Source organism: Microcebus murinus, chromosome 22 (assembly GCF_040939455.1).
Source record: "Microcebus murinus isolate Inina chromosome 22, M.murinus_Inina_mat1.0, whole genome shotgun sequence".
In the NCBI taxonomy this organism is placed as follows: domain Eukaryota; kingdom Metazoa; phylum Chordata; class Mammalia; order Primates; family Cheirogaleidae; genus Microcebus; species Microcebus murinus.
The window spans coordinates 15,097,199-15,116,769 of NC_134125.1; the positions used below are offsets into that span (position 1 = coordinate 15,097,199).

Below are 19,571 nucleotides of genomic sequence, written 5' to 3' on the forward strand. Positions count from 1 at the left end.
CACCCATCCATCCACCATCCATCCATCATCCACCCATTCATCCATCATCCATCCATCCATCATCCATCCATCCATCCATCCCTCCATCATCCATCCATCCATCATCCATCCATCCACCCACCCATCCATCCACCCATCCACCCATCCATCCACCCACCCATCCATCCATTCACCCACCCATCCATCCATCATCCACCCATCCATCCATCCACCCACTCATCCATCCATCATCCACCCATCCATCCACCCACCCATCTACCCATCTGCCCACCCTTCCATAGGACACTTGTCTGTCCATCTATTTGTCTATACTCTATCCTTCCACTCATTTATACAATTGTTTACTCAACTAACTCTTCATTCATTCATCTGCTTTTTTAATCCACCTACCCTTATATACTCCCATCCATCCACTTGTCTATCCATCCATCCACCCACACAGCCAACCATTTGTTCATTATCATCCACTTATTTATATCTGTTTACCCTTCCATCCATCCATCTACCCATCTATCCATCCATCCACCCATCCACCCATCCTTCATCCATTCATTCATCATCCACATATCCTTTCATCCAGGGCCCCATCTTTCCACTTGCCCATCCAGTTGTCCCATCCATCCACCCATCATCCATGCACTGAAGTATCTACCCATCCATCCATCCGTCACCTGTCTGTCCAGCCATATGCCCGTACAGCCAACCTTCCATTCATCTCCCATTTACTCATCCACATGTCCACCCGTCCTCCCACCCACCCACTGTTTCTATTCATCCAGCCATTCAGCCGTCTGTGGAACTCTTTGTCATTCACTAATTCATTACATTTCTTGAGCAGATGAATAGTTGGATGGATGGATGGGTAGATGGGTGGGTGGATGGATGGATGGATGGGTAGATGGGTGGGTGGATGGATGGATAGATGGGTAGATGGGTGGGTGGATGGATGGATGGATGGGTAGATGGGTGGGTGGATGGATGGATGGGTAGATGGGTGGGTGGATGGATGGATGGATGGGTAGATGGGTGGGTGGATGGATGGATGGATGGGTAGATGGGTGGGTGGATGGATGGGTAGATGGGTGGGTGGATGGATGGGTGGATGGATGGATGAATGGATGGGTAGATGGGTGGGTGGATGGATGGATGGATGGGTAGATGGGTGGGTGGATGGATGGATGGATGGATGGGTAGATGGGTGGGTGGATGGATGGATGTGTGGATGGGAGGATGATTGACTGTCTGAATGCTTGCCTGCCTTCTTTCTTTTCTTTCTTTCTCTCTTCTAACCACCAGCTCATTCATCCAGCTCTCTATTTGTTCATTCACTCATTTGTTTGCTTAGTCACTGACTCATTCACTCATCTTTTCACCCATTTTTCCATCTACTCATCCATCCCTCCCTCCATCCGTCTACCCTCTCCCGGCGTACACCCAGCTGCCCCGCCTGGTCTTCTCCCAGCATCACCCTCATTCCTGGGCCTCCAGTGGCTCTCCTGGGGCAAAGAGAGAGTCAGAAGCCCCAAGGCATTAACCCCTTCTCTCCCACAGAGGAGGCCTGGCTGAAAGAAAAAGGGAGTGGAGAGAAGCCCTGGAGACATGGGGTACCAGCATGTGGCCCCCTACGATGCCCAGCTGGGCACAGGGAGCCTCCACCTCTTGCGTGTGTGTCTGTTTCCTTACTTTCTCTCTCTGCGCTGTGTCCTTCCTCCAGCTGCTCTGTGGCTCAGCATCACTCCGCACAGGCGCAGGCTCCGCACACACAGTAGGTGCTCATTGATAACGGTAAAATCGGCCAACATCTGTGGAGTGTTTACGGTGTGGTGGACGCTGGGCGAGTCCCTAGCAATTTGTCTAAAGCGTTTGTTGAATGACTAAGTTAATGAGCGAGCTGTGGATTGAATGGATGAGAGGCTTTGTCTTTTCATCGGCTGCTCCTTTGTTTTCTCTCTGTTTTGTCTCATTCAGTCTCTGTCTGCCTTAGCAAGTACTCAGTAAATGACTACTGGATGGATCAATGGGAAGATGGATGAGTGGATGGATGGATCGCTAGATGGATGGATGGGTGAATGGATGGGTATGCGGGTGGATGGATGGATGGGTAGATGGGTGAGTGTGGATGGACAGTTGGATGGATGGGTAGATGGGTGAGTGGATGGATGGATGGATGGACGAATAGTTGGGTGGATAAATGTATGGATGGATAGATGGGTGAGTGGATAAATGGGTAGTTGGGCGAGTAGATGGATGGATGAATGGATGAATGAATGAATGGATTGGTGAATGGTTGGTTGGTTGGATGGATGGATGGTGGGATGGATGGGTGGGTGGATGGATGGATGGATGGATGGATGGATGGGTAGATGGGTGGGTGGATGGATGGATGGATGGGTAGATGGGTGGGTGGATGGATGGATGGATGGGTAGATGGGTGGGTGGATGGATGGATGGATGGGTAGATGGTGGGTGGATGGGCTGGCTTGTGTATTTCTTTCTTTCTGTCTGTCTCTACCAATCATGCAGTAGGTACTAGCTTTAGTTTGTTGGATGGATAAAACATTCCTTGGTGTTCCAGCTGTCTCCCCACTCAGTCTGGGTCTTCCTAGGGCTTCAGCTGCCACCCCCCAATCCCTGGGACAGTGGGGCAGGCAAGAGACGAGCCCTCCCGTTACTTTGCTTCCCTACCCCCTCTAGGAAGCAGCCGCAGAGCCCCAAAGCCCCTGCCCCCCAGCCACCTCCCATCCTCAAAGTCTTCAACCGGCCCATCCTCTTTGACATCGTGTCCCGAGGCTCTACTGCTGACCTGGACGGGCTGCTCCCCTTCCTGCTCACCCACAAGAAGCGCCTGACTGACGAGGAGTTCCGGGGTAAGCCAGCCAGGCTGTCATAGCCAGTGGGCCAGCCAGAGGTTGGGGTGAGGCCTGGCGGTGGGGGACCCCTTTCCCCTCAGCATCTTCCCTGGGATCAGTAGATTGCATTGGCTTGGAAGAGCACTGGACAGGGAGTCTGGTCCTGTGTGTCCTTCACCACTTTACTTAACCTCTCTGGGCCTCAGCCTTCTCAGCTTATTCATTCCTTTCTCCAGCCCTTATTTATGAAAAGGTCAGTGACGTACGTAGTTAAGCAGAGTCCACCCACGTGGGTTCAGATCGCGTCTCCACCACTTAAGGGCTGTGTGGCCTCTCTGGACGCGGAGCTCCTGCTCCCTCTTGAGGAAAGGGTCTGGTGGGCTGGGCAGGGCATCGGGGTGGGATCCGGTGTCTGCCTCTTGGGGTCTGCCCGCCCCCAGCTTTAGGGCATCCTGGCTTTAGGCTTCCCCTCCCTGGGCTCCAGCCCTGTCCAGGCTCAGAACACGCGGCCCAGGGCGCCAGTGCCCTCCGCTGCCCAGGCCTGGCCTGTCACTGGGCAAGGCGGCCTGCAAGCACCCCAGTGACCCCCCTCCCCCCCACTACGCACCTGGCGCCAGGTGAGCCGTGACCTGGCCACGTGATCTCACGCACCCTGTGCGATGCCAGCAGTCGTGGCCCACGCCTGCTGCAGAGAAGGGCCTGTCTCGGGGCGGGCCACAGTGGGCCACAGCTGGGGTCTGGGGGCGCTCCGGGGAGGTCGCGAGAGGCCATTCCTCGAGACCTCGGTTACTTTAAATGAAGTCCCCAAACAGGGTGACCAGATCCGTGGGCGCTGGTCCACACACACCTCCACCTACGTGATTCTCAGCACTGAAGCGACACAAGGCAGCGTCATTGTGTCTGTCGCTGGAAATGACTGGATTTATAAAAAATATCGGCTCCTGGTACCCAGCCAGATGCTGCTGCCTTATTTGGGGGGGGGTCAGGGTCCCCAAGCTTAGAGTTGTGGGGGGACCCTCTGTGCCCCAAGAGTGTTAATAACTCAGTGACAGCGTGAGTAATCTCATTTGGCCTGAGCCCCCGTTTAAGCCCCAGCCGAGGGGCCCCTCCTGGTCCGCCCAGTGCGCTAGGCAAAAGCGGGGACCCCCGAGGCAGAGGAATCCCGAGAACTGGGTGGCGGCGCTGTGACGTCAGTGGGCCAAGCAGCGCTGGGCTGGGCTCGTCCGGGCTTCCCCAAGTTCAGGGTTAGGGGGCTCTTAGCCTAGTCCCGGAGCCCCCAGACGAGTGTGGGTGGGGGACCCTCAGATAGGCTTGGGCGGTGGGTCCCTCGAATTGTGGACACTGGTGCGTGTGTGTGGTGGAGATTTAGGGAGAAGCTGGGGGTGCCAGCGAAGCTTTAGGGCCCCTCGCTCGGGGTGCCCTGCTAAGGCCCTGGACCTGAGCCAGGTCCCCGGCCTGCACACCCCCTGCATGTTTTTCTGGCTAGAGGCTCATGAGCTCATACGATTCTGCAGGACCCCCCGGCACACCTGGCACACCTGGCAAAGTTTTGGCAGTGGTCCTTTTGGCAATTGTCAAAGGTCACGGCCCCCAAGGCCCCAGCCTTACTCTGCCCCCAGCAGGGCCACGTCGCCACCTGGTGGTCAGGACCTGGAACTGCGTGTCCCGCCGCAGCTCTGGGAAGAGGCTGCTCTTGGCATCTCATCCCAGCACCCCCTCCCCCCACTGGCTGGCAGCCCCCCCAGCCCCGCCCCGCGGTGGCCCGTGTCTGAGGGTGCAGAAGCCCAAAGCCAGGGTCTGGTTCCACTTTGGGTTACCTGTGGCTTGGCATTACCTGGGATGCCCCATTCGCCTCTTCACTGAATGTTTATTAACTCAGCAAATGGTTACTGGGCACGTGCCAAGTGTCAGGCACTGTGCTCGGCGGGGGACGAACCATGGTGAGCGAGGCAGACACCACCCTGTCCCAAAGTTGCTCATAGCCTCCTGGGCGAGACTGGCGTTGACCAAGCGACCGCAGAAATAAGCACGCAGTTACAAACTGCAATGGGTGTCAGTAAGAGACCGTATCACAGGATTTGACCTGGTCAGGGAAGATCTGGGAGAGCTTCCTGGGGGAGGTGACACTTGAGCTGAGTCTGAATGAGTTGCAGTTACCCAGGTGCAAAAAGGAGGGTGGAGTGTTTCAGATCGGGGAGGGAGAGAAGGGACGGCATGTGCAAAGGCCCCGCGGCTCACCACGATGAGTGTTGCACTCTGAAGTGACCGTCCCAGCAGCTATACGGCAAGTGGGTGAAGGAAGGCCAGAGAGGCCAGGGGGGACACGAGGGAGGTGGCTTGGGCGTGGGAGAGAGACAGTGGGCTGGGCCGGGGTGGTGGCGGCAGAGATGGAGAGCTATGGGGGGATTGGGGAAAGAGGAAGAAAATTGATGGGGCATGATGGGGGCGTGCATGGGGTGGAAGAGGCAGGAGAGGGGACAAGTTGAGAAGGGGACACCAAGGCTTTTGGCTGGATGGGGACCGTCCTCTGGAAAGGGGACGTGGGCAGGCTGGGGTGGGTTTGGGAGGGCAAAGGTGCAAGTTGCCTGGCGATGAGCGAAACCGACAGACGCCACCTGCAGGCTAGAGCCGAGTGTGCGAGTGTCCCGCCAGTGCCGGGCGGCCGGGCTGTCCCCACGCAAAGGGGACCTGCAGTCAGTTATTTGCTCAAAACATAGTGAGCTGGTGTCGCCTCTGGGCGGGCGGGTGTGCAGCAGGGAGCAGCGGCCCAAGGCATGTCCGGGGACTGGGACTCGGTCCCCTCGCGTCTTCTCCCCTCACCCCTACATCCAGGGAGACACCCCCCCCCACCATGGAATGATAACCCCAACGGTGACATTCGTCGAGGACTCCTGTCCGCCCGGTACTGGGCCAATCACCAAATAATTGATTGGCCCATTGATTTCCCTTCGTGGCCTCAGTTTAGCCAGAAAGGAGGCGAAGCCGGGAAAGGGTCCCGCAGCTGTGGGGAGCGGAGCCGGGATTTGAACCCCAAGGCTCAGAGCGGGCACCCCAACCCCCACCTGCGTCTCCCACCCACCCTCTGGCCCTTTGAGCCGATTTCAATCTAATCGTTTCATCGACTTGCTCTTTTGATGTGTAAATCAACTCATGTGACCGTAAAAATGGAGAGAGGGAAAATTACAAAGCAGCATTAGCAAGTGTCTGTGAGAGGTGTCAGGGACCCCCTAGTGCCACGTGGAGTCCTCAGGAGAGGATCTCACGATGGGTGAAACCTTCCATGTCGTTCTTGGCGTCCCTGGACCCCCGCTGTCCTCTCCCGCCCCCCTAAGGCAATGTCGCATGGCTCGTGGACGCAGCCCAGGCTCTGGGGAACGCTGCACCCCTCTGTCCCCCCTCTGGGGTCACCGGTGTAAATCCCTCGTGGGAAAAGTCTTCTACGTTCCGGCAGGTGGGCAAATGCTGCCTAGCGTGTCTTGCTCTTAGAAGTTCACAGTCCCTGTTAGCACATTAAAGGCTCTGAGAAGTCCTGCAGTAAAGAAATACGATTGGCTTTGTTTAATCCAGCATCTCCTCCATTGATTTGATGACAAAGCCCTTTTAAAAAAATGCTTCCCAAATATGATTAATTAAAAAATTAACCAATCTGTAGGCTGTGGCTTGCCACGTTTCAGAGTGCTTTTACCCGCCTGCGTTTATTTGACCTTGTCGCACGGGGGGAGGCAGCTAGAGTGGCCCACTGTGTCCCCACTGGACAGTCCGGGGAACAGGTCAGGGAGGAGGTGTGACAGCCAGGGCGGGACCCAGGGCTCTGTGCCCCGGCGCGCAGCGGTTGAGGGCCGCAGGCCGGCGCACCCCCATCCTGCGCGTCTGCCCCGCAGAGCCGTCCACGGGGAAGACCTGCCTGCCCAAGGCCCTGCTGAACCTGAGCAGCGGCCGCAACGACACCATCCCCGTGCTCCTGGACATCGCCGAGCGCACCGGCAACATGCGCGAGTTCATCAACTCGCCCTTCCGCGACATCTACTATCGAGGTGGGTGCCCCGGCCGGGCGGGGGGGACGGGGGGGTGGAGGGGACGGGGGACCCCAGACGCCATCCTTGCTTATCTGACCCCTGAGAGTTTTGGTCTGCGCCTCTAGTGCCAGCCTGCACCCAGGGGCCGGTTGTTGAATGAATGCATGCACGGGTGGACGGACGGACGGACAGACGGACGGATGGGGGAATAACTGCCCCTTCCAACTTTGATCTGAGTTTCTGAGATTCAGTGAGCCTAGTGATCCGTGAACTTGGGATTCTGGCCCTGATGAGTCCACCTGCCGGTAAGAGGCAAAGGTGACAGGAAGTGTAAGCGTCCCGGTTCTGGACTCTGAGATTCTATACATCGAAGTTGACCTTTCAGATTCCTGGATATTAGAATTCAAAGTTGGCTGGGCGTGGTGGCTCACGCCATTAATCCCAGCACTTTGGGAGGCCGAGGCGGGAGGATTGCTTGAGGCCAGGAGTGTGAGACCAGCCTGGGCAACACAGCAAGACCCCATCTCTACAAAAAAAAATTTAAAAATTAGCCATACATGGTGGTACGCACCTGTCATCCCAGCTACTCTGGAGGCTGAGGCAGAGGAATCGCGTGAGCCCAGGAGTTCGAGGTTACAGCGAGCTAGGCTGACGCCACTGCGCTCCAGGCGGGGCAGTGGAGTGAGAGCCTGTATCAAAAACCCCAAAAGATTCAAAGTCCATGCATTTTGTATCCCGAGTCCGCCTCCCCCCACCCCAAGCCAGCCGTGCCAGGGCCCCGGTGACCCCGCCCCGCCCCGCCCGCCGCAGGTCAGACCGCCCTGCACATCGCCATCGAGCGCCGCTGCAAGCATTACGTGGAGCTGCTGGTGGCCCAGGGGGCCGACGTGCACGCCCAGGCCCGGGGCCGCTTCTTCCAGCCCCGGGATGAGGGCGGCTACTTCTACTTCGGTGAGGAGGGCCGGGCGGGCGCGGCAGGCAGGGGAGGAGCTCGGGGAGGGAGACTCGGGGCACAGGTCGGCGGCCCTGGCAGCTGGCAGCTCCCTGGCAGCTCCCTGAGCGCCCAGAGCTGCGCCATGTGTGGGTCTCGCCTCTGGGGCGGGTGTGGAGTCAGGTCCTGGGTTCGAGTCCTCGCTCTGCTCCTCAGCCACGTGACCTCACCTCCCTGAGCCTCCGCTTCCCCATCCGTGTGTGCATGGGGGCCGTGAGAGCCCCTCAGGCTGTGACGGGGCGGCCCTCCCGCCTGGCACCTGCCGTCTGCACCCGTCAGTCCCGCTTACGCCGGGGCCAGCGGTCGGGCCCCCGGGCCCAAGTCCCGTCACCGCCACGTGGCCACCGCGCGACCGGGGACATATTTTGAGTTGCACCCCTGCTTAATCAAAGGCACACAGTCGAGGGGCTCAGGGACAAAGCCGCACAAAGAGTTCCACCGGCCCATGTGTCCCCACCCTCACCGCCTCCAAACCGCAGAGCGGTGTCCCCACGTGGCGTCACCCACGGAAATGCGCAGTGGCCGCACGTGCATTCACGTGGACTGTCGTGGTGGCCGGGCGTGTCCCCCGAGCACCTGCACACGGGCCGCCCCTGTCCCCCCCTGACCTCCCGCCGTGCCCGCCCACAGGCGAGCTGCCCCTGTCGCTGGCCGCCTGCACCAACCAGCCCCACATCGTCAACTACCTGGCCGGGAACCCGCACAAGCAGGCGGACCTGCGGCGGCAGGACTCGCGCGGCAACACGGTGCTGCACGCGCTGGTGGCCATCGCCGACAACACCCGCGAGAACACCAAGTTCGTCACCAAGATGTACGACCTGCTGCTGCTCAAGTGCGCCCGCCTCTTCCCCGACAGCAACCTGGAGGCCGTGCTCAACAACGACGGCCTCTCGCCCCTCATGATGGCCGCCAAGACGGGCAAGATCGGGGTACGGAGGGCTGCGGGTGGCGTTCGTGGTCGCTCATCTGTGCACCCACCTCCCGTCGTGCCAGCCCAGCTCAAGAGCCTGCTGTGGTTCCCTAGTGCCCCGCCAAACCACTCAACCTCGTCCCCGGGCCTCTCGCCTCGTCCCACCCCAGTAAGACTCACACTCCACCCCCTCCAGCTGGGCTAAGCCACCGATAGAAAACTGAGCCTCAGAGCTCGAGCCAGCAGTACTGCCAGCCCCTAACTGGCCGAGTGGCCTTGCACCCGCGCCGTCCCCTCTCGGGGCCTAGGGAAGGGTTTCTCAACGTGAGCACGACTGGCGTTTGGGACTGGTTGGGTCTGTGTGGCGGGGGTGCCCTGTGCATTGCAGGACACTGAGCTGGGTGCCTGACAGATGTCTCCAGACATTGTCAGATTGTCCTCTGGGGGCCACCGTTGCCCTGACCAAGAGCCCACCTTAGAGCTCCCTGGAGTCAGGAGCACCTGTCCCAGCCCCGGCTCTGCAGCACGTGACCTCAGGCATCTCACCTTCCCTCTCTGTGCCTCAATTTCCTTGTCTTAAGTGGGATAACTACAGTGCCCTCTCATATAGTGTTGTGACAATGAAATGAAGTGATCCACGTAAAGTGCTTAATAAAGAGGCCAGCGTAAGTAGTAAGTGCTCAGTTGAGTGGTAGCGATTTTTTTCTCCATTAAAATGTAGCAAAACTAGCTGGGCGCAGTGGCGCATGCCTGTAGTCCCAGCGACTTGGGAGGCTGAGGCGGGAGGATCACTCGAGGCCAGGAGTTCAAAACCAGCCTCGGTGATAGAATGAGACCCTGTCTCTAAAGAAATAGAAAAATAAAATACAGCAAAAGTTACTCAAGATACAGCAAAAGTTACTCAAATAGAAAAATAAAATACAGCAAAAAGTTACTCAAATACAGCAAAAGTTACTCAAATTGCTTTAAAATACAGCAAAAGTTACCAGGGCCCTGAGGCATTGCTAAAGGTCTAGGTTTAAATTCTGACTTTGCCCTCCTTAAACCGCGTGGCCTGGGGCAATTCTCACTGCTAGGTGCTCAGCTTCCCTGTGTGGAAGCCACAGATAGCAGGCGTGGGGTGGGAAGGACCGCACGTGATCATTTGTGTTACAATTCACGGGTTATTAAGATCGATGGGTGGCCATTTGATCTACACAAAGAGGATATTCATTATGATTAAGATGTTGAAGGCTCGCCAGGTTCAGCCTGGCGCCAGCCGACTTGGTGTGTGGCTTCTGGAACACCCTGTGTTTCTCTGTACACCAAGCCGGCAAGAGCACGGACTAAACACGATGACATAAGGAAAGCGTTCAGCAAACAGTAGGTGCTCAGTAAGCCTCTCCTCTCCCTTCCATCCTGTTCTCTCCAGGGGCCCCCATTTGACGAGCTGTGCCCAGCCCCTGGGGTCCCTCCCGGGGTCCCCTGACCCTCCCTTCTTCCCGTACAGGTCTTCCAGCACATCATCCGGCGGGAGGTGACAGACGAGGACACGCGGCACCTGTCCCGCAAGTTCAAGGACTGGGCGTACGGGCCGGTGTACTCCTCGCTCTACGACCTGTCCTCCCTGGACACGTGCGGGGAAGAGGCCTCCGTGCTGGAGATCCTCGTGTATAACAGCAAGATCGAGGTGGGCGCAGGGGCGGGGGAGGAGGGAGCAGGTTTGGGGCCCTCGGCCCAGGTCGGGGAGCCCAGGGCTCTGGGGCCCAGGACGGTGGCTCTGTTGGCAGAGGGCAGGTGGGGAAACGGGCAAAGCCTGCGGGAAGATGGACTTCAAGGGGCAGGTAGAACTGGGCTGGTCTCCTGGCTCTGAAACGTACTTGCTGTGTGACCCAGGACAAGTGACTCTGCCTCTCTGGGCCTCAACTTCCTCGTTTGTAAACTGGGGTTAACGATCTTGCCCATCCCATAGGTTTGTTGGGAAGAGCAAAACGAATTAACTTTAGAACAGCCTGGCGCAGAGTAAACATCATGTGTCAGCTGCTATCAGTAGGGGTCATTATGTGAAGTTTTGAAAGCCCATTTTTCCCCCCCACTTAGCAGTATTTTGTGAACATCATTCTGCACCACTAAACGTTTTTCCACGGTATATCACTGCTGCGTGTAAATGTACCACGCGTGCTGACAAATCACTCCTCTATTGTTTGGGCCTGTTTCTGCCTTTAACTATCAGAAATCACACTACAGTCGCATCTTGGTGGCCACATTTGTTGCACAAATCCTGCTTACGAAGAAACGCAAGTCACTAGAGGGCCAGGCGCTGCACAAATGGGGCAGACACAGGAGTGACGGCTGATAGGCGGTTTCCACGCCAGCTCTGCTCTGCGGCTCACTGCCTCTGTGCCCTTGACTCCCTTGCAGACCTCATTTCTGTCATCTTTGAGATTAATGACCAGCTTGAGTTAGATCAAGGGTGGCAGGAGGTTTAGCATCTCAGCTGCAAACCGACCGTTTGGTGGTGTTTACCCGGGAACCGTATGAGCTCTACTGTGCAGGGCTCAATTAGTAATGTCTGCCCTGGGTGGATTGGAGAAATGTGGTCAGTGCAGTCATTTATCATCTTCGGGCTAAATTTCCTGATCCTTCTCCTTGAATCAGAACCTCTAAGGATGGAGCCCGGAAATTTATATTTTGAGCAAGCTACGTAGGTGATTTTGCTGTCAGTAGCTTCGCTTGGTCCCATCGACAGACTGGAATTTGGGAACTATGAGAATAATTTTGGTTTTTTTTGGAGACACAGTCTTGCTCTGTCATCTGGGCCAGAGTGCTGCGGCATCAGCCTAGCTCCCAGCAACCTCAAACTCCTGGGCTCGAGCAATCCTCCTGCCTCAGCCTCCCAAGTAGCTGGGACTATAGGCATGCGCCACCGTGCCCGGCTAATTTGTTTTTATTTTTAGTAGAGACGGGCTCTCGCTCTTGCTCAGTCTGGTCTTGAACTCCTGACCTCGAGCTGTCCTCCCACCTTGGCCTCCCAGAGCGCTAAGATTACAGGCATGAGCCAGAATAAATGTTTTTAAGCGGCTTTCTGGTTCTGGGTGCTATGATGCTAGCGTAGGGTAGAAGGGTAAGTTGAGGCAGAATCAGGCGGAGCATCCAGTGCTGAGCCGAGGGGTGTGGGGGCGATTCTCAGCATCCGTCCAGTCCCCTGTGGATCCGCAGTGCAGCTGGAGACGGGATGGGAGAGAAGCGCTCTCGGGGAGCAGGAGGGAAGGCGCGCTGGAGTCGGCCTGCCGGGTCCCCCCCTCGGGAAGGGGCCCACCCCTGACCGCTGTGCCTCTCGCAGAACCGCCACGAGATGCTGGCCGTGGAGCCCATCAACGAACTCCTGCGGGACAAGTGGCGCAAGTTCGGGGCTGTCTCCTTCTACATCAACGTGGTCTCCTACCTGTGCGCCATGGTCATCTTCACCCTCACCGCCTACTACCAGCCGCTGGAGGGCACCGTGAGTGCCTGGGGCCCGGCGGGCGCTGGCTGGACCGCCCAGGCCTGGGGCGCAACCGTGTCCTCCTGGGTCCCCGTGGGAGGGACTAGAGAAGGCTTAGGAACGGGTTGGGGGGATGACCCCAACACCCGGGGGGGGGGGCTCGGAGCAGGAGGAAGAGAGTGAAGGAGGAAATGCCCCAGGATCCATCGGGTCGGGGTGTAGGGGGATGTCGGGATCTGGGGCAGATGTTGGGGAGGCTGGGTGAGGACCCGGGTGCCCCATGTCCCCAGCCGCCGTACCCTTACCGCACCACGGTGGACTACCTGAGGCTGGCTGGCGAGATCATCACACTCCTCACTGGGGTCCTTTTCTTCTTCACCAACGTGAGTGCCTGGCCCCCGTGCTCCCAGCCTGCCTGCCCTCCTCCCTCCTGCGGTCGCCCTTCTCCCCTCCTTCCGCCTTTCCTTCCCCCTTCTCTTCTTCTACCTCCTCCTCCAGCCCCGCACTCCCCTTCCCTGCTTGCGCCTCCCTTCCCAGCAGAAAAGAGTCTCTGTGCCAGACTCTGCCCTTCCTCCGCCTCCCCCCTCCTCCCCTCTACCTTCCTGCTGGCCCCACCCCTTCCACGTGCCTCGTCCCCCCTTCCAGATCAAAGACTTGTTCATGAAGAAGTGCCCTGGGGTGAACTCTCTCTTCATTGATGGCTCCTTCCAGCTGCTCTAGTGAGTAGAGGCCCCTGGGCCAGCAGCTCCTGGGTAGGGAAGGCAGGGTTGGGCCGGTGGGTCACCCAGATTTGGTGGAGAGGTCACTTTAGGGGGCGGCTGGACAGACCCAAAGTCAGGACAAAGCCAAGGTCAAGCAGTAGGGCTTCTGGTTAAAGAAATATTCTGGTTGCTAGAGAGTTACCGTATACATCAGGGATAGAAGTAATTTTAACCTCTTCTACTGGGGATCGATCGTTAATGTCTGCCTAGAATGCCATGTTAAGAATTTGGAGGCTGTGTCTGTGTTTAATGGGAAAGTGCTGTGATTGATTGATGATGTCTGCCTAGGGCACAGGAACAGCGAGTGTATATGTATGCTACATCTTTTCCATTTCCTTTAGAGTTGGAGAACAATGATATTCACTTAGTCACAAAATCTCCACTCACTGTACAGCACTAAATCTTTTTCTGGCAATTCCAAAGGGCATCACTTTGGGTCTTGCAGGGCCTCAGGGCCATTATATGTACATTAATTGCCAGCTAACTAAACATTCTGGTTAACAGAATGCCAGGGAACCCCGCTAATCTACGTTGTTTCTTTTCTGGGGGTCCAGAAGGCATCGGGATGCCCTGTTACCCTGGAGGGCCTGGGGCGTGTCTCCCCTGCAGGGTCTCACTGTCCCCTCTGCCCTCTCGTTGTGGTCTCTGTTGCCCTGTAGCTTCATCTACTCGGTGCTGGTGATCGTCTCCGCGGCCCTCTACCTGGCAGGGGTCGAGGCCTACCTGGCCGTGATGGTCTTTGCGCTGGTCCTGGGCTGGATGAACGCCCTTTACTTCACCCGCGGGCTCAAGCTGACGGGGACCTACAGCATCATGATCCAGAAGGTGCGGGCTGGGGGACTTCTGGACGTGTGTGTCCCTGGAGGGAGCCACGCACACCACGTGCACCCCTCCCGTGCCTGTGGACCTGGGGGCATGGGGCTGCATGAGGGCAGGGGGGACGGCCATCGAGGAGGGACCATGGTGTAGCCGGAACGAAAGTTTGGGGTTGGGGAGTGGGGAAGGCAGGAAACCAGTGTCTGTCACCTTTTTGCCTGGCGTCTTTAGATCCTCTTCAAAGACCTCTTCCGCTTCCTGCTCGTCTACTTGCTCTTCATGATCGGCTACGCTTCAGGTGAGCTCTAGGTGCTGCCCGGGGGCTGGCGGGGTGGGGGCAGGGACCGGTACAGTAGCCATGATGCATGGGGGACCACAAGCTGCGCTGCCAAGTCCCACCGTGTGCCAGGCACTGGGCCATGTACTTTTTGTCCCTGCCTGCCAAAAGCCTGTGAGCCAACCGCCTCTGTTGTCCCCTTTCATAGATAAGGAAACTGAGTCTTAGAAAATTTAATTAACTTGTCCAAGTCCAAAAGCTAGCAAATGGTAAAACCGGCATATTTAGCTATCGTTGCGAAAGAAGCCACCCAAAACTTAGTGGATTAAAACACTGAGTGTTGGCCGGGCGCAGTGGCTCACGCCTGTAATCCTAGCACTCTGAGAGGCCGAGGCGGCCAGATTGCTTGAGGTCAGGAGTTCGAAACCAGCCTGAGCAAGAGCGAGACCCCGTCTCTACTATAAATAGAAAGAAATTAATTGGCCAACTAATATATATATATATAAAAAATTAGCCGGGCATGGTGGCGCATGCCTGTAGTCCCAGCTACTCGGGAGGCTGAGGCAGGAGGATTGCTTGAGCCCAGGAGATTGAGGTTGCTGTGAGCTAGGCTGACGCCACGGCACTCACTCTAGCCTGGGCAACAAGCGAGACTCTGTCTCAAAAAAAAAAAAAAAAAAAAAAAAAAAACAACACTGAGTGTTTATCATTTGCCTGTGAGTCTCTAGGTCAGCTTGGTGGCTGTGCTGATCTGGGCAGGTTGGAATGATCTCGGCGGGCTCCCGTGTGTGGTCAGCGGGTGGGCTGGCTGCCGGCTGCCTGGTCTCACTAGCACAGCCTTGGCTGGGCTGTCTTCCATGGGGCCACCCATCCTCCAGCCAGCTAGCCCGGGCTGGTTCACAGGGTCGTCTTAGGGTTCCAAGAATGGGAGTGTCATGGCTTCACTGCTGCCTCACTCTGGTGGATAAAGCAAGTCACGAGGTCCTAATTCGGAGGATGAGGGAATAGACTCCCCTTTTTGATGGGAAAAGCCTTGAAGCCACATTGAAGGGGTGTGGACACACAGAAGGATGAGACTTAATAATTAATCTGCCAGCCCAGGTCTTTTCTTGTTTTTTTTTTTTTTTTTTTGAGACAGAGTCTCACTTTGTTGCCCAGGCTAGAGTGCCGTGGCATCAGCCTAGCTCACAGCAACCTCAAACTCCTGGGCTCAAGCGATCCTCCTGCCTCAGCCTCCCGATTAGCTGGGACTACAGGCATGTGCCACCATGCCCGGCTACTTTTTTCTATATATATTAGTTGGCCAATTAATTTCTTTCTATTTATAGTAGAGACGGGGTCTCGCTCTTGCTCAGGTGGTTTCGAACTCCTGACCTTGAGCAATCCGCCCGCCTCGGCCTCCCAGAGTGCTAGGATGATAGGCATGAGCCACCGCGCCCGGCCGCAGGTGTTTTCTTAAAGCCCAATATTGGCTCCGTGTGACATGCTTTCTCCACGATGTCATGATGGCATTTGGGGACCTCAGTGGCCTAGGTCATGGGGGAAGGACCGGGGCTGGGGAAACTGCCATCAAAGCCCAGTGTCCAAAGGGGAGTGGCCAACTCACGTTGGACCAGGTCACATTCACGTCTGAGCAGATTTATCTGGGGACCAGCCTGGCAGTAGGAATCTGGTGGTGGTTGTGTTTTCACCCATGACGGTGGCTGTGGCCAAGTCCCCGTGTGGATTATTTTGGGGTAAGCAGAACTGTGGCCTTGGGTGGGGAGACAGGGACAGGGTACAGCTTTTCCCCTCTAGGAGTAGGGCTGGGAAAAGTAAACAGAGTGTCAAGCACTCGATCAAAGTCTGGGATTCGGGTCCGGAGCCTAGCTCTCCTGCAGTCCTCATTATAGAAGGATCCCGGCCCTGAGGCTCACAGAGCATAAACAGGGCACGTGTGCTGCTGTTCCTCACTTTGGTGCGCATGGCAGACATTGCTAATGGATCACAGAACTATTCTTCTGATGAGTCCAGACAAAGTCTCAGAATCCTTCTCAACACGGTGTTCCAGCAGCCACTGCACAATTGAGTAGCATTAGCATGTGAGCTGAAACCTGCTTACTCTAATTGCTGGGTGAAGGCACTTTGACATTCCGCACCCCACCGACTGCAGGAGGGTGCAGACTCCTCGTGCTCCCTGCCCTGCCCGGTTTAGGGACAGGTCACTGCTGCAGAACCGGGTCGAGGGGAACTGCGAAGCTTCGCGTGGGCTTCATAGGAGAGGACAAGCACTGTGGTCAGTTCCAGATGCCCGGATGGGGAGAGGGCGCTTCGAGAGCACAGCTTTGGGGACAGTTGGGACCGGTGCCTGGTTTCGGCCGCCACCCTTCCTCTCTGGGTTGGTGTGGCCTGGGGGACGGGGGCACGAGAGAGAGCCAGCCCTGGGAATGCTGACATTTTAGTGCTCCGGATCCCCTGAGAATGAGGCCACGTTGGGGCTTCTCAGCCTTGACACCGCTGACACCCGGGGCCAGATCGTGTCTTGTCGCGGGTGCTGTCCTGGGCGGCGTAGGGTGTTCAGCAGCAGCCCTGGCCTCCACCCCGAGTTGTGACCACCACACGTGTCACCTGCAGACATTGCCAGATGTCCTCTGTCGGGGAGAATTGTCCCTGGTTGGAAACGGCTGGACTAGATCCCGCAGACCTCTTCCGATTTATCAGCAAGAGCGTGTGGAAAGGGCAAAGGCTTCGGAATCAGTGGGACCTGGGTCTGGCTCTTGGTTTGGGTGACCGTGGGCCCCGCTCTCCCCTCGCCAGGCCTCAGCTTTCCCCTCCATCAAATGGGGGCGCCGCACCCCCCTCTCAGCGTGCATCCTCCTACCCGGCCACTCAGCCACCCTGTCCCTCCCGCAGCCCTGGTGTCCCTCCTGAACCCGTGCGCCAACATGAAGGTGTGCAACGAGGACCAGACCAACTGCACGGTGCCCACCTACCCCTCGTGCCGCGACAGCGAGACCTTCAGCACCTTCCTCCTCGACCTCTTCAAGCTGACCATCGGCATAGGCGACCTGGAGATGCTGAGCAGCACCAAGTACCCGGTGGTCTTCATCGTCCTGCTCGTCACCTACATCATCCTCACCTTCGTGCTGCTCCTCAACATGCTCATCGCGCTCATGGGGGAGACGGTGGGCCAGGTGTCCAAGGAGAGCAAGCACATCTGGAAGCTGCAGGTGAGGCCCCAGGGCCCCCGTCCCCTCCCCGCCGGCCACCCTCAGGCCTCCAAGGTTGGGGAGCTGGGGGGGCACCTCACCCAACTGGCCTCCCCAGCCTTCATGCCTGGGCAAAACGCGCCATCTCACTCTGCCTCCACTTACCTGTCCGTAAAATGGGCATCGAAAACTGCCACCTAGTGAACTTCAAGGTGGCTTCTTGCCTGACCACCCACAGTGGCCTCAGAGTCACCTGTGGTCCAGCTCACAGGACACAGTCGAGTCCGCCCAGCACGCCTGAGTGAGCTCTGTCGGCGCAGGAAGTGCTCAGAGGGCATCAGCATTGGTTTTTTTTCTTGTTTTTTTTTTTTTTTAGAAACAGGATCTTGCTCTGTTGCCCAGGCTGGAGTGCAGTGGCCCAGTCATAGCTCACTGTAACCTTGAACTCCTGGGCTCAAATGATCCTCCCGCCTGAGCCTCCCGAGTAGCTGGGACTACAGGGACATGGCGCCACCATGCCTGGCTAATTTATTTTTTGTAAAGATGGGGTCTGGCTCTTGCTCAGGCTGGGCTCCAACTCCTGGCCTCAACTGATCCTCCCTCCTCGGCCTCCCAAAGTGCTAGGGTAACAGGCGTGAGCCACCGCACCCAGCTGGCGTCAGCATTTCAGCAGGGGTCCCCCGCTGAGCCCAGGGGCAGCTTCTGTGGCCTGGCATGGCTCCAGAGACGAGGTGGTGTGCGTGCAGGGGTGTCAGCATTCTCGCCGGGGCTTTCACGTGAGAACACGCCCGGTCACAGAGGAGAAGCTGATGTGGCCCCGGACCTGCCGCCTTTGCTCCCCAAAAGCTTTCTGTGCAGTCCTGGGAAGCAGAGGCCCTCGGGGTCACAGCCGCCTGCCCCCACTCCCAGGCCAGGTGCAGTTCTCAGTCAACAGAAGCGTCACGAGGCCTGGGAATGCGGCACCACCTTGACCTTGACTTGGCACATTTAAAGGAAATGGCACAGTGAGAAAGAAACCAGGACTGGCTGGGCCAGAGGGAAACGGCTCAGGCCTGCTCTTAACCTTTACGCACATACTGCCTGCTTCCCTGGGCCTCAGTTTCCCTCCTGGGCGTAACTCACAGGATGCACACTGGGCAGCCCGTGGACTGGATTCAACCAGCCAAGGTTTAATTTTTCTGGCCCACTATATTTTTAAAAAATGTAACGCAGGGCCCGAGTTCCTTCCTGGCGGCGCTCGGGTCAGGGTGGGGGGCGGGGGGAGGCGGCTGCCCCCTTCCCGGCATTTGTTCCCCGGCTCACCCCTCAGCCCAGCGCTCCCCAGTGACCTGAGCCCGAGTGGCAGCTGCTGCCTGTGTGTCGTGGGGCCGTGGCCTTTCTGCCTCTGATCCTGCCTTGTCTGCTCCCTGCCCGCCGTATTCGAGTTTATCAGCCCGTTCCTAGGGGCAGTGGGAGCTGGAGAGCCCAGTTCTCTGTCCCCGCACCAGCCCGTCACCTCACTTCCACCATCAGGGAAGCAGGTGCGGGCTGGGAGGCTCACCGGTGTCCCCTCCCTGCCTGCCTGCAGTGGGCCACCACCATCCTGGACATCGAGCGCTCCTTCCCCGTGTTCCTGAGGAAGGCCTTCCGCTCCGGGGAGATGGTCACCGTGGGCAAGAGCTCGGACGGCACCCCGGACCGCAGGTGGTGCTTCAGGTGAGGCCGGCTGGGCAGGGCAGACCTGTCCCCGCCGGATCGGGGGCTCTTGGTGCTCAGGTGTTTTCTCCCCGTTGCGATTTCCGGAGCCACCGAGGCCCCAGGCGGCCCGGCCAGAGTTCAGTTCCAGCCGGGGATCTTAGGCAAGCGGGTTCGTTCACCTCTCCGTCTCAGCTTGCTCACCCGTGCGGTGGGGAAGACACCAGCACCCGCTTCTGGGCCTGCCGTCGGGCCAGGTGGAGTGGCACCCGAGCAGTGCGCAGCCGCTGGGGCACCACCGGCCCCTCTGTCCCTCGCGCAGGGGGAGGCCCAGCCTTGGAGGCAAAGCTCATCTCAAAGCCTCACCCTCTATTGAGCAAACAGTGAGGTGGCCTCCAGTGCCTTGGCCGAAATGGGGAAACTGAGGAACCAGCAGCTTCCAGGGCTTGGGACCTTACCCAGCCCAGGCTGCATGGCAGTGCCAGCTGCTTAGGGGACCTGCTTGGTGATTCTTTCCTTTTGAGCTGAATCGTTCTTTGTAAACCGGCTGCCAGCATAGAGTGTAGGCAGAATGTTCGGACTCAGGCCAAGTCCTCATCTGTGACATGGGGCCAATAGGGCCATGC

The 19,571-nt window shown here is 57.7% G+C and overlaps 1 protein-coding gene across 1 annotated transcript in view; it reads left to right on the top strand.

Annotated features, from left to right (window-relative positions):
- TRPV4 (transient receptor potential cation channel subfamily V member 4) overlaps positions 1-19,571 on the top strand; it is a 38,259-nt gene that overhangs the window by 15,982 nt on the left and 2,706 nt on the right. Inside the window, exons 3-14 of the mRNA XM_020282981.2 lie at positions 2,695-2,867; positions 6,731-6,883; positions 7,676-7,816; positions 8,487-8,785; positions 10,256-10,435; positions 12,089-12,247; positions 12,520-12,612; positions 12,875-12,948; positions 13,650-13,815; positions 14,038-14,104; positions 16,976-17,292; positions 18,839-18,966. Of these exons, the coding sequence (XP_020138570.2) occupies positions 2,695-2,867; positions 6,731-6,883; positions 7,676-7,816; positions 8,487-8,785; positions 10,256-10,435; positions 12,089-12,247; positions 12,520-12,612; positions 12,875-12,948; positions 13,650-13,815; positions 14,038-14,104; positions 16,976-17,292; positions 18,839-18,966 (1,950 nt within the window). The remainder of the gene's footprint in view (positions 1-2,694; positions 2,868-6,730; positions 6,884-7,675; positions 7,817-8,486; positions 8,786-10,255; positions 10,436-12,088; positions 12,248-12,519; positions 12,613-12,874; positions 12,949-13,649; positions 13,816-14,037; positions 14,105-16,975; positions 17,293-18,838; positions 18,967-19,571) is intronic.